At 38.7% G+C, this 15,173-nt stretch overlaps 1 protein-coding gene across 1 annotated transcript; it reads left to right on the forward strand.

Annotated features, from left to right (window-relative positions):
- Positions 1-4,095: 4,095 nt before the first annotated feature.
- On the forward strand, positions 4,096-9,701 carry cbln4 (cerebellin 4 precursor). Its single transcript, XM_071477327.1, has 3 exons — positions 4,096-5,299; positions 6,614-6,730; positions 7,573-9,701. Exons 1-3 carry the CDS (start codon positions 5,033-5,035, stop codon positions 7,768-7,770), a joined length of 582 nt encoding a protein of 193 aa, XP_071333428.1. The 5' UTR covers positions 4,096-5,032; the 3' UTR covers positions 7,771-9,701.
- Positions 9,702-15,173: the final 5,472 nt, after the last annotated feature.

Below are 15,173 nucleotides of genomic sequence, written 5' to 3' on the forward strand. Positions count from 1 at the left end.
AAAAAAAAAAAAAAAAAAAATGTAAAAAAATCCAGAAGAGAAGCTCAAAGAACCACTAGTAAGTAAGTGGTTGTGAAAGGTTTGTGTGACGAGGCCGGTTCAGAGAACCCAAGTGCAGTAAGCAGAGGCAGACGCTAGGAGTTGGAGCAAGGGATGAGGAATAATTTATTAACAAACGGATGTTATTTGTTGAGAATGGGCAGCAGAGTCTTCATGGTCAGAGCACAGCAGAGACTAGGCAAGGAGGAACCTGGGGAAAGGTTGAGGCTGGGGCAGGCGCAGAGGAGCTGAGCAGGGCAGGGGAATTGGCAGGCAGAAGCCAGACAGACAGAGTCCAGAGAGCTGAGCTGATCCAGAACGGTTTCCAGGCAGAGCAGGAGACGGACTGAGTCAGGAGTCCGGCTGAGGAATGCTGCAGGCAGTCAGAGACGGAAAAGAGCAAAAGCCAAAAAAAAAAAAGCAAAGAGATTCAAAAAGCCTGGCCCGTGAGTAGCTGACTAATTTCAATCTGGCAGCGAGGCGGAGTTGAAGCCCAGTATTTAAAGTAGAAAAAATTGGGGATGATTAGCAGGTTGCGGTGTGACACCAGCACACCTGATCCCACTCCTGTAATCAGAGCAGAACACAGACAGAGGGGGAGAGGCCCCGGGCCCCGGGCCCCGGGCCCCGGGAGGGCGAGGGGACAGGAGCAGAGGGCGCGACCGCTTGGCCACCAGCTAAAGCAGTTCAGTGCTTCTGCAGCCAAATAATTGGCCTTAAACCTGCTGCTTTGTCCTTTTTACACCTTGTTTTTTTTTTATGGATTAACCAAACAAGACGTACAATGTTAATTACGGTGAACTTTAACCGACATGACATTTTCTTTTTAACCTTTGAACAGATCAGGCAAGAGGTTTCCCCCCATTTCCAGTCTTTATGCTAAGATACACTAACAATCTGCTGTATCTACAGTAGCTTTATATTTACTTTACATGAGTCACATCAGTTTTTATTTTATTCATTTATTTATTTTTTCTTTTATCTATATAGCACCAAATCATAACAGAAGTTACCTCAAGGCATATGAGCCCTGTCGTGATCTTCTGATTTAACTCTCAGCAAGAAAGTGAATAACACATATTACCCAGATGCAAACCTATGCCTATAAGTAAAAGTACTTAAGTATTGACAACAAAAACTGTTGTATTGGTGTGTCATATTGCCAATTATCATTACAAATAACACGTAGGCACCATTTTAGTGTTGTAGCTCGTCATAGCTGATGATTTTAGCTAAGTTTAGCTTTACAGTTGGGTTTAAAAGAGCTTTTTCTAAGTTTTGCTATTGCAACATCCAACATTAGCATCAACAACTGTTTACTTATTAGTACTTATTAAGAAACTTCATTCCTTTACTCTTCAACAGTTGTCCCTAGCTAGCTAGCCAATGTCAACTCTTGTCTCTATCAGATCTTTTCTTCTGCTGTAGTTAGCATGCTAACCAGCTAGCCCCGGCCCATCTCATCACTGCAACTGCTCTTCTCACTGTCGCCTCCAATCTGCTCTGACGGCGTAGCGCTGCTCAGAGGGCGTATCACGACCTCTTGTATCATGAAGACAATGACGGCCGAAGGTCTTGTGAAGCAACGATCACCACCGTCCAAAGAAACCACAGTCGGCGGCAGAAAAACCTACAAATAGCCCCTTTAATAAAATCCTCCAAGACAAATGATAGTTCCTTCTGAAATGTGGTGAATTAGACGCAGAATGAAACATGAAATGGAAATAGTTTACAGAAGTACAGTGTTGACATAATATATACTTGAGCAAATGTTCTCGTCTCGTACCGAAGATTGACCACAAGCTGCACACTCATCCTCTCTTTGTGACAAGTAGAATTAAAAAAAAACAAAAAACACAGGTCTCCTCACAAGATGTCACACTGGGGTTGTGATTTTTTTTTTTTTTTTTACTTTTATCTCTTTAAATTAATCTGCAGAGTGTTAAATTTCCAGGGAAGGTGTTTCTTGGCACATTGTAAGCCGTCACCTCTCAGCTCTGGAAACTGTATCGCCATGGAAACATATTGACATGCACGACATTAGGCACCGAACCATTTGTTAGAGCTGGGTGATGACACAAATCTCACAAAATGGCTGCTATTCAGGTTGGTGTGATGATATCCTCAGATTGTTACAGATGGATTGCTGGCCAAAAACAGCGCGGGCAGATTTGTACAGCTGCATTTCAGATCAGTTTGAAAAATCAATAGATAGATAGATAGTGTTAAATGTTTCTTTTGTGTATTGAAATCATGTCAAACTGTGCAAAATTTCATTAGCTCTGATCCCCCCCCCCCCACACACAGATGTTGGCAGTCACTCTGACTACATAAATATGCCACTGATTTTCCTGATATCCAGTTTTTTTTCATGCACACAACACCACCTGAAATCTGCTGAAGTCAAGCTGTACTCGACTGCCGGCTCTCAGCACGTCCTGTTTTAAACGATAATATGTGAAACACTTGGGAGAACATTGTGTATTGACACAGGCCAGTTTGTGTGTGGGTTCAGGACCAGTTGGTTCTTGGCTGTTTCAAATTCTACTATTTTATCACTTTAACCTAATGATTTGTTGTTGTTCGGACACAAAGATCAAAAAGCTGCACTCATAAACATGGATTTATTATCATTTTAATATCATCTATCTACATCCCTGCCCATTCAGCACCATGTGAACACCTTTGCACTGTCTTGCCCATTACATATTCACTGCGAGTGTCTACCACTTAATTGTACAGTTTACCTTAAATTTGCCACATTTGTTCATATATTTGTACTTTTTTTTCCTAAAAGCTTTGCATTTTTAACCACTGCATTTTTATTATTGTTATATTATTATTATTACTTATTATTTTATCACAGCTGTAAGAGCATGTCATTGGCTTTCTCTACACCTTCTCCATGGTTACATGAAAAACAAACCTCTGAATCCTGTAATAAATAGTTTTCTAACACACTAGGATAAGAACCTTAAGTGTTCAGTCTTGTATATGTCAACCATTATAACTCATCCTATGATGCATTGTTTATTTATCTATTTATATACACTTCACTCTCCATGACAGCAGAGCAAAGTCCATTTGCTCATGAAGATTTACGATATGACTGACGGGTCTGAGAAGAAATATTATATGCCGACTATATTTTTTTAAGTTTTTTTCAAGTTTATTTTTGAGGTCATGAACTTAAAACTAAACACGTCTTCATGAGTTTTGAACCCATATAAAAAGAGTTTTATTAAACCTACCTGTGCAAATCTGGTACATGTGTATAAATAATTAATAAATGCTTTATAACACCTGTAACCTATGTGTGTAACCACATATTTAACATGGTTGCAGATATGTTATACAGTGGTATTGGGAGGTGTTATAGCTACTGATCACAGGTCTGTTATTTTCTGATAATTTCATAACAGTTTCTTAACAGTTTCCTGAGAAAAATATAAGTTATGTAATTTGGTATTAATTACATTATATAAATATTTAGTTCTGAAACTGCTATTTTATTTTATTTTAATTACATTAATTTAATGAATCGTGCAGTTGTTCTGGAAACAACAACTACTTACTTTAAAGTTAAATGTCCATCTATCTATCTATCTGGGTGAAAACCTGATGGACCCAGACAATGTAGGAGTCTATAAGTCAGAGAAAGGACATTAAAATTGATCTGCCTGTTTTATGGGAGCAGGACAGAGGTGATGTGCTCACATCTCTAATCTCTTGTCAATATTGGTGTGGGACACTTGTGTGGTGTTGATTTAATGCAGCATGAAAGGAAAAGACAAGTGAATCTGACAGTGGTTGATGAATCCACGAAGCTAACATCAGAGTGAAGCATTGCCAAATTAGATATTTATTTCTTCCAGATCACCAGGGAATTTAATTTAGGCGAGATTAATGAATTGGATGTGAAGGTCTTTTCGACTGAGCGAGGAAAGTCTTTGCCATCCATTTTCAGTGAGACAAGCTGCAGACGCCTGAAGTTTGGATCCGGTCTGGTGAAGACAGCCCTGCAGAGAGGATGTCACCAAGACGAGCATATAAAGAGTAAAGGTCCCCATCACTGACTTCTGTGGAACACCACTGCGCTGTGGAGCTGCAAGTCAAAGCTGGAGGATTTTCAGCCCACCTGTGCAATGAGATTATGATGAGTCACTGCAATACGGTGAAACCTGCAGCCGACTGGAGCTGTTGATGTTTTTTTTTTTTTTCTCAAAGTAAAACTCTTGCTTGAGGGCAGAATCAGTTCTCTACTTAAAAAAAATACTGAGTCACTAAAACTGGAAATGAACAGAAATGTGTTTGAGGATAATTATTCCACGGATTTGCTCCTGGACCCTCACAACTGTCAGATTCCTCTGCCAGTCGTATAATTACAGCCAATTCATGAAGATATACTTTTATTGAAAGGTATTTTTTAGAGAGAATTAGAGGAATGGAAGTTTTTTCGGCAAATTACAAAGGGGACAGTTAATTATAACTTTTACCACGTGTGTGCGTAAAGTGGATGGCCGGGCGCGCACACATGCGGCACATCACTGCGGAGAACAGCTGCTGTCAGACGCGTTGCTCGGGGTGGGAGTGGGGGCTATGGACGATTCACCCACTGACTCGCCTCTCAGGTCGGAGCAGTCTCCTCTAAAACATTTCGCATGGTCTACTTTTGGCTCATCCATGAGCTTCAAAATAAAGTCCACCTGAAAATGAGAAGCATAGACAACCACCGGTGATCTCTCCGTGGGCTTCAACGTAAGGTCTACACTTAATAAGGATTCGGGGTTTTTTTGGTTTTTTTTTTTGTTAATGTCTCTCTCGGATATGGCAAATCTGTGGATCCAATAAGAGAATCCAACAGCATCAGACGCGTCTGCGGCGGGAGAGACCAGCGGAGGGACTCGGAAACTTGTGTGGTGCAGGAGACGGTCTCTCTTTTCCGATCGGTCGCTGGCACAGCTGTCAGAGAGAGAGAGAGAGAGCGGGAGCCATGGTGACCTCCCTCATCCTGATGCTCGGCTGGACTGTGATCTTGGAGGTGGCGAGAGCTCAGAACGACACGGAGCCGATCGTCCTGGAGGGGAAATGCCTGGTAGTGTGCGACTCGAACCCCGCCACGGACTGGAAGGCTTCGTCCTCCCCGCTCGGCATCTCCGTGCGCGCCGCCAACTCCAAGGTGGCTTTCTCCGCAGTCCGGAGCAACAACCATGAGCCCTCGGAGATGAGCAACAAAACGAGAATAATCTACTTCGACCAGGTGAAGACAATTTTATTAAGCAATTCAATTAAGCAATATAAATGTTTTGGGTTTTTTTTTTAAAGTGGTTAAATTTGCCTTTGATAACACTTTTCCTCTCTTTTCCTCTCTGTCCAAACCTTATACTTTGTCTTTACTGGTCAATTTTAGTCCTTTGATTTGTAATAAAAGCTCAGTTTTGAGATGTAATGCAGAACATTTAAGTGTCAATGCAGTTTTTCTGTAAAGTGCAGCTGCAGAGTTGAGTTTGAGCCTGGCAGCATTTGGCAAGTGGACACTGCATCCTCACAAGTGCGCGTAATCACATGCGAGCAGGTCAGAAAGTGGCTGGATTATGTCTGAGGGCTGGCTCCCTGCACAGCCCGCACACGCACGCCTCAAGCTACCCACGCACACGCACACGCACGGCCCGTCACCTACAAAACAACACCCAAACAAATCAGGCAGCAGCGCAAACAACAAGAATCTGATTAGTCACACAGCGGTGGGCCGCGTGAGGTGTTTGTAACAATCTCACTCCACTGATCCTCTGCCCTCTCGTCTGAATTACATAAGGTGATCTTTGTGGTGTCATAACGCACTGGAAGTAATCTGATTGGTGTGGATCCTGTGCGTGCTGTTGCTATGAAAGCAACATTTGTCAAAGGTTCAGGCTGAGCTGCAGGGCTGTCTTGAACAGGTGGGATTCAAGTGTTTGAGCCTCTGCAGGTATTGAGAGGAGCTTGTGCTGCCTCCATCAATCACGACCAAAAGGAGTTCATATCCTGTATCTGTGTCACTATTAGGCCTTGGTCTAATGTGACTTCAAGTGTTAGAACCCATTAGGGACACTCATGAGACAGCATTAGGTGCTACTCTCTATATCCTGACTGACTTTCTTGCAAGCACAAGTAAGAAAATGTTTTTATATATCAAGTGTGTGATATGCATTAGGTTACTCTGCATGTGTCAGTTAAAGATACAGGATGAATAAAGCTTCTGATTCTTTTCCAGCCCTGTCTTTTTCTGGTAAAGTGTGGAAATGTCCTCTTTTTTTTAACCTCAAAGTGGTGCTTGTCTATAAAATCTATACATACGTGGAAGTTAAATGTTGGATTTAATACATTCAGACAAAAGGTAGATTTGAATATTTTTTGAAGTGTGTCGCACTTGTGTCTGAACGAGGGGAAACCTGACAGTCACAGCAGCGAGTCCTGTGTGAATGGCTGATTTCTATCATTTTTAATCCAAGTGTTCATTTAAATTAAAGCCTTTGTGGAAGTGCTGACTACAGACACCTTTGTCACAATGTGGTTTTTTTTCTTCCTCTCATAGGTTCTTGTGAATATAGGAAACTACTTCACATTTGAGTCAGTATTTTTGTCCCCAAGAAAAGGAATCTACAGTTTTAACTTCCATGTCATTAAAGTGTACCAGAGTCAAACCATACAGGTACCATTTTTGTTTATTTCACACAGCTGTACAATTGATTCAGTTGTAAAAAATGTATTCTCATGTATTGTGTTGGACTGGGACAAGATGTTTCCTTTAGGGACTGTACAAAAATTCCTGACATGGGAAGAGAGGTTGAACTGTCTCTTTCAGCAAGTTTACCCCACATTTCTGTTTTCACCATTCATAACTTTAAGAGACACAACAGAGAGAATTTAAGAATGAACCATAATTTATAAAAGCAATAACAGTAGTAATGATATTGATAAATGGAAAAATTATATTTTTCTATTTGAACATTTTTTAATAAGTAACCTGCAATTGAACAAAAAGTCAGTGACATTTTTCAGCTTTGCATATTACTAAAAAAAAATTACATTTTAAAAATATTTTTATTTTATAATTTTAGAAAAGAAAAAATAACTTTAAAAAACATTACTCTGAAGGTCACTATTTTATTTAATGTATGTATTTTTATTCATTTAAAAAAAAAAACAACTTATTTTATAGTATTTTGGGTATTTTATTTCATTCTCTATACTTTCATCTACTGCATTTTAATTAATTGTGGTGCTGAACTACTTCTGTTTTTGTTTAGTGTAGTTTTGTACGTCATATAAATCACCAAATAATCTCTAAGCCTTAATTTAAAGTTTGTTTGAAGAGACTGTAACAGTGTTTTAAAAGTGCAATAAAGTGTATTATTATTATTATTATTATTATTATTATTATTATTATTATTACTATCATTACTATGTAAACTATGCAAAAACACATCTTCTAAACTATTCCTTTTCCATTACTGTTGCTAATTTATTTGTTTTTTGGTTTTGATTGTCCAGGTGAACCTGATGTTGAATGGGAAACCAGTCATTTCTGCCTTTGCTGGTGACAAAGATGTGACTCGTGAGGCAGCCACCAATGGAGTTCTGCTTTACCTAGAAAAGGAGGACAAAGTCTACCTAAAGCTGGAGAAGGGAAACCTAGTCGGTGGATGGCAGTACTCTACATTCTCCGGCTTTCTTGTGTTCCCCCTGTAAAGAAGAGAAGATTGTAAGCTTACTGACTTCATAATGTGTTGTCACTGTATAATCAAAACATTACTGCTGCATCGGTTGGATCTTGACAAATGGTTGAAAAGTGATAGATGGAAACGGATAACATCAGAGAGAGGAAATAAGACTTTGGAAATCATTCGCATTCTCCGAAGTGCTGAGTCCCTGTCCAGATGAAAGAGAATTGAAATGTTCCTTATCCCTGCTCTATGTTCCTGTCACTCAAGCCGCCTCAGAGAGGAACACTAAAACATCCCAAAAGTACTTTTCAAACTCTGACCTGTTGGAATATGTTTAGCATACTGATTTCTTTTTCATGACAACTGTTGCATTCTAGTACGTCTGCCTTTTGGGTGTAAATTGTATATGTCTGTGTTGTTTGTGTGACTTGTCATCACCAAAGGCTTCACATTGCCAAGTATTGGGTTTTTTTTTCCTGTGGAGCTACTTGTCCCAGGTCAAGACTTGGTCAGACAAGACCTCGATAGGTCACTGATGAAGAAGATCCATGTTTATGAAAGATGCACAATGGAACAAATGATTTTGATTTTTTTTTTTTTTTCTGCTCATTGCAAGAGTGATGGATCAGTGAATGGGTCTAAGAGGCACAGGCCCAGGCCCAGGGCCCCAACAGGTCAGGGGACCCCCTAGGCTTCACCTCCAAAATGTTGCTGAAAGAGACGCAAAATGACCACAAAGAGATGCAAAATAACTACAAATAGATGCAAGACAACCACAAAGAGACACATAATGACGACAAAGAGACGACAAACAACCACTAAGAGACATCAAATGAACTAAAGAGACTAAGAGACATAAAATGACTAAAGAAAAATGCCAAACAACCACAAAGAGATACAAAATGACTTTGTAGCTATTTTGTCTTTCTTTCAGTATGTGGGACTTGCTCCTGTTTAGGGGGTTGTGGGGCCTTTTGCAGGGGCCCATTGTGTCATACTGTGTTTATGGTCAGAAGTCAGATTTCTTCGTATTTCTGATTGTGTAGGCTCAGCGCTGATGCTGGTATTATGCTTTTGATGAATTATAGTGGTCAGTTTATCTTACCTGTCCACTTTGTCTCTTCAATGTTACATTTATATTCCACCATTTTTTTATTTATTTTTTGCCACATGCATTTTAAGGGAAACGTAATTTCTTTCCTACTGATCACAAAACTGCTTATGTTGCTCATAGTGATGAACCCACAGCTATGCAGTTCCACTCAGCTCTATGTCTTATCGTCTTTCAGCTCATTGTTTTGGCTTTATGGCTGCAACTTCAGTGTTTTAATTCACTGTCACTGCTCTCATCAGCACCAAACAGCACGATGTGACGATGGTGGAGCATTTCCCCTTAAGAGATGGTGTAGACCAAAAACAGAGCTAAAAGAAGAGTGAATATTAGACTTACATTGAGCAACCAGCCAGAGGCAAAAGTCAAGATGTACTGTACCCGCTGGGTGTGTAAATAGGCAACTGTTTGCTAACAAGTTCACCATATCATCTTAAAAGGTGAAAATCTATGTCAGTGTTGTGTTTACAGCGCGTTTCTGCTGCCTCCAAGTGACCAGAAAAATCGGTAATTCCAGGTGTAAGGTTGGGGAAAGATCATCATTACAGTCATTTGTTAATAAAGTCACTGTTGCCTTTTTCAATATTGAACAAATACCATAATCTTTCCCTGACATTGTGCCTAAATATAACAATAAAATGTTAATAATGCTTTACCTGCTACAGTACCAGTGGATATTTTATTGCAAGAGTGGATGAAACAAATTAAACATGTTGTTACTGAACAATTTACAGTTTGTTCAGGCGGCATTACATTTCTCTTAAAAACGTATCTGCTGCTGAAAATGTGTGGTATATAAATGTAATTTCAACCTGTGTATTTATAATAAATCTTGCACAAGTCAACTCATGGTTTACGAATCTTAATAACGTTTAATGGGCATCAGAGAACCTTAACTGGTTAAGAGGCTGATAACAAACAGATTCCTGTCACAGCCGGTGAGCATAAATAGCTTTCACCAGGCAGCCCGGGACAAATGATGAATTAATAAATTCCTTAATTGTTGCTCTCGAGCTCTAAGCGCTCTTACAATATGTGACGGCTGTCCCCTTCACGTCTACAGCAGAGTTACTGCTGGCCTCACTGCAGTGTGTGCTGCTGGTGCAGTGTGCAGCTGCATTTTTTTAAATCAACCTAAAACCTTGCCGAGGCTTTTCTTCAGAGCTAATTTTAAATCATGATTCCAACCTGAAGTAATAACATCCTCGTCACCTCCTCTCTCTGTTTCGGGTGTTCACTTAAACTCATCATATTTATGTTGCTAAGCGTTGTTTGCTGTGATTGATAAGTTGCCCTGGGCATCGCTGTTAATTTTTGTGACCATGAAAGTGATTTTTTCAGCTTTTGGGTGTGAATACAGAGGGAAAGGTAGGAATGAGCTCACTGTGCAGCTCGTTCAGCCTCCTGAATGTTTACAGCTGGAGATGTGTCACACTTTATACCAACAGCCTCACGAGGAAATGAGGTTGAAAATTAAACACTGATATTAATATTGCCACTCTGCTTAAATTAAGAGAACAAGACTGACAGTCTTTATTAAATCACCTTGCTATTTTCTTTTTTTTTTTTAATGACACTATGTATATTTCTTTTCCTACAAAAAAATCTGTTTTTTTGTGACTACATTACCGTAACGTTTGTCTCTGCTCACATTAGTGGTTAGTTATAGGTCTATTATAACTTAATTTAGTATTTAAATGATGCAAATGTAAATCAACGGGTTTAATGTTTTAATGTCAACACATTAAATGTTCCAATTAATTCATGTATTGGAGAATTCTGGCTTTTAATGACTAATAAAAATCAGAATTTTTAAAAAGGGATTTCAGTTTTCATTGGCTAGTCATCATATAAACTTGGACAACAAAATTCCCTTTTCAGTTGGCCAATCAGAGCTCCTATTGTTCTTTGGGATGGACTTTATTACATTTTTAGGAAAGCACAAACTAACTGAATTCCTTTCATTTACACAACACAAAAGAATCTGACAAGAGCACACATTAGTCAATAAAGCGACTAGAATTTAACACTTTGCAAATTATTTTCATTAATAATCATTTAAAAACTTTTTCAACAAATTGTCAATTTCATAAACTGTCATTCCAATACATATATTAATAAATAATGATAACTTTCCTCTACAGCACACGCTAGCCTCCATAAATGCCGGTTTGTGACATGAAGACATGAAATGTACAAGAATTTCAAGGTTGAAAAAAGTTTTCCTTTGAAGTGTTTACTCTATTTTTTGAAGCTGGCCTTGCTCGATGTGTAGTATGTATTTATTTATTGTGGTACACAACAGATAGAGGATTCTGCCCTTGTGAATAAACGTGACTGTAGAACCCATATTTCCCAGCAGTATCGAGTCAGTTTAGTTATCAGTTTATTGTTACAGTAAAAGTTGTTTTTTCTTCTCTTTCTTCTGTTCATATAAAGTTTCAGAACTGCAATGTGTTGGTCTGCTTCAGCTGTAAGCTTCTTCTTTTTTAAATGTTGCTATGCACATTGGTTCTTAAACCGAACACTGACACTAACCTTTCCTCAGCTTTCTCTGGAAATATGTCATATAGGAAACAAGTGATGGAATGTCTTTATCTTTACTGAGATAATTGTGGCAAAAAAAAAATTTAAAAATCAGTTTTTAATCATCTCATGGACACGTTCCACAAGTTCAAAATTATTATTATTATTTTTAGAATTAAATCGAGACTTAATTTTAAAATAAGATTTTATATAATTGGAATATTTTCAGATTGAGATCTTGAGGTACTAATAAACAATAATGAATAGAAAAGAAAAAAAAAAAAGATTTGGGATAGCCAGGATTTTTCAGTCAAACGATCTTCCTGGTGCAGTTTCACTTGATTAATGTATCATCATCGACACTTGACATAAGAAAAGTCTTGAAGCAAGTTTGTCTGTCTATGATTTCCAGATTCTCTAACATTTATTGTCTCATTATATGTTGGAAAATGGTTAAATATGTATGTATTTTTTGCAGGGGCTACTTTTCAGCCTTTGTGCATCCATATCTTGTCTGATTTTGTGTTTCCAGTTTGCATATCAGCAACATTACCCACAAAACAGAATTTTGTTGGTTTTTTTTCATTTTTGCTCTCTGATTTCTGTCTCCTCACAAATCAACCATTGATCAATAGATCAGTGGTTTGGGGCTTTGGTACGTTTCCTAAATCATTGCAGAATTTCCTGAGTGGGCACTCAAGCTTATCCACTGTGGAAACTGTTGTGGAAACTGTTACTATGTACTTCTATTATTTTCACACCAGAGATACCTGATTTTATCATGAGGCCTTAAATTGTTTTTTGGGTTGATTTTTCCCTGGGGAGGTTTTCCGTAATGTTTTGGGAGAGACATTCAGAGCAGTATTTTAAATGCACAGAATGGTGTAAATATGAAATGAACACTAAATGTTTACAGCTGCATGTTGTGATTCCCAAATGATGTGGATGTTGACTTACTGAAAGTAAGATGAGTACGATGATCATCTTCAAAATCATATTTTTGGCATTGATGACACAAAAAAGCTCAAAAGCCATGGAGGCAAGCTCTTAGGACACAGGCTGTACTGACTGTGTATGAAACAGCTGATTGCTGGTTATCCATTAACTTGTATCACTACAATTTGGAAATCATAACTATTTACAAAATAAAATATATCTATAATTATATGATAACATGGCTCTAGCTCAGTGTTTTGGCATGTACAGGCCTTTATGATTGTCTACCATTCGTGGATATGTGGAGAATATACTGTGATGCTACACTTCCATGAATAACAAACATTTTCAATAAAAAAAAAAAAAAGATATGTTGACTGTGTCATTGGTAATTGTTAAATGGTACCATTAATGGGTGAACAGAGGTTTCAAATGGCCTTCTTCTCTAACATGTTGTATTTCTTTGAAATTAAAGCAGCGGTAAATGGGTTGAAACTGATTCCGTGATGTCGTGTTACGTCTTGAAAAAGCAATAATACCCTCTGTTAATGAGTCTGATCCTAAAATCATTTGCAGGGGGACTATCTGCCACTGCAGCTTGATTTGTGTCTGGGTGTGTTTAGTCTGTCAGATGACTGTTTACGAGATAAGATCCTGCCAGAAAGTCATTTTAAGTAAACTGCAAATCTCTCGACTTTATATGAATTTCATTAGACAGCAAACAGAAGGTTATCTGGAGAACTTTACACTCAGTGATTTTATGGTCATGTAGCTGTGGGACAAAACTCTGCGGAAAAGAGGATTTAAGCAACATGAGATCCTACTATCCTCAAAGCTATACGGTGACAGACGTGCTGCGTGGAATTTCAAACTTAATTCTGACCTTTCTACTGGCATTTCAGAGGACAACATCCGAGTGTGATTGAATATATTGTCTCTAAACAGTGTAGCACTTCACACAGATTGTTTCCAGCACTTGGTTTGAGATATGCAGAGTACCGTTCACTTTGATTGCATCCTGCGGGACACATAACCCCTGAACTGAATTATAACTCAGCAATCCAAGTACAACAAAACAGGAGCCTTCTCCAAACAGAACAAAACATTCATCCCAGATGTGGTAAAAGGTATTCACAAGGCTCACTTAAAAAAAACATATTATTTTGCATGTGCTCTGTTACATTATGGATCTGCACTGCTTTAAAAAAAGAAAATCTTGTTACTGCATAGTGTATTAGTACTGTGCAACTCTGCTCTCATAGCTACACAACACCAAAAAAAATCATGTATATCTAAAACATTCATGTCAGCTGCAAGAATATAATAATTTAATTTAAACAGCACCAAAGTAAAAAGTGCAGATATAGCAAAATAATTCTTGTATTTTACATTTCCATAGATGTTTGTCTTGAAACTTTGAAATAACCCTGACCCCTGAACGGCAGCTGCTCAGTCTAAACGACTGTAAAAAGTGAGCATTACCTCCACAGCCAGGCAGCTTGTCATTACCTAACGGCCTTATTTTGAGGGGTTACAGATTACACAGAGGACGGGAACATCCACACTGTGGAAGCCAAGATGCTTTTATTTCAGAGTTTGTCACAAAAGTGACTCTGCTCTGCTCTTAATTCAGTTCGGGAACGTTTACACTCCAGCAACTCCAGACACACTTGTGTTAATGTGCCTGTATGTTTCTGTCAGATAGTCAGATAGCTTTGGACACCTCCACACCTTTCCACTGTCAGAGCCGGGGAGAGAGATTGTGCCTGACAATTCCTGGAACTGTCTGGAACTGACGATCCAACATTCACACGCTTCACTCCGGCTGTGTGGAGGTGAGAAAGGAGTTTCCCTCCCCAGCTCTCTTTTTATGGCACTTTTCATGTGCACATCCCCATATTTAACAATCCACACCTCCCCCATGATGATCAGCTTTTTATCTGCCAGTCCTCCAGAAAAAACTACAGTTGGACAGTTATCATCAGTTATTCCTCAACTTCAGATTCTTTTGTCTTGTTAAAAAAAATCACACTGATGACATTTTTTATTTATAATACTGTAGCTACTCCACTTAGACTGACTTTTACCTTGCAATAAACACACAAAGCTGCTTCTTATTTTCATGTCCTCTTTACACCTTTTTTTATGGTTCTGGTTTTGAAATCAATTAGCTCGAAACTTGAGTTGTAGCACATTAATGTTAGCTTATGCTAGCTAGCTAGACGTGAGAAGAAAAAAAAAGGAACTTGAAAATCCCCTCAATACAAACACAAATGGGAGAAATGGGATTTTTTAACTTGTACTAGACAGTGAGCAGCAACAATGAGATGCACGATATTAAGCAAACAGTCAATTAGCATGTTCTTGATGCCACAGACACCTTGATCAAAAATGACCAAAGTGTTTGGCTCCACACTGTGTGAGACATTGGCCTTGAAATGTGTTTATTGTTCTTATGTGAACATGGTGGCTGTTGTCCTCGCTTTAGCTTAGATCCTCAAGCACAGCGACTGAATCCAGGAAGGACAATGCCAGTGTTGTTGTTGTTGGTTTTTTTTTAAAGTGTTAATTCCTCATAATCCTCTCCTTTGTGTGACTGGAGGCAGCAGTCAGGTGTTGAATAAGTAAACAACTTTGCAGATAAGACGGCTACGTGCTTCAGGAAGCAAAAGATGAAGATGACAAGTTGAGTCCGGTCGAAAATCCTTCTGTTCACTCTGACTCGGTTTTGTTGCTACAGAAATGTATTTCAGTGACAACAGCAACAATACCTGCACAGTTTAATGCAATCCAATACAACAGCCCCACAATGAACAACGACCTCTGCAAAGCTTATAAAGCTCAGTTTTTGTTGA

Source organism: Trachinotus anak, unplaced genomic scaffold (genome assembly GCF_046630095.1).
Source record: "Trachinotus anak isolate AG129_WGS33_773 ecotype Australia unplaced genomic scaffold, CSIRO_AGI_Tana_v1 ptg000004l, whole genome shotgun sequence".
In the NCBI taxonomy this organism is placed as follows: domain Eukaryota; kingdom Metazoa; phylum Chordata; class Actinopteri; order Carangiformes; family Carangidae; genus Trachinotus; species Trachinotus anak.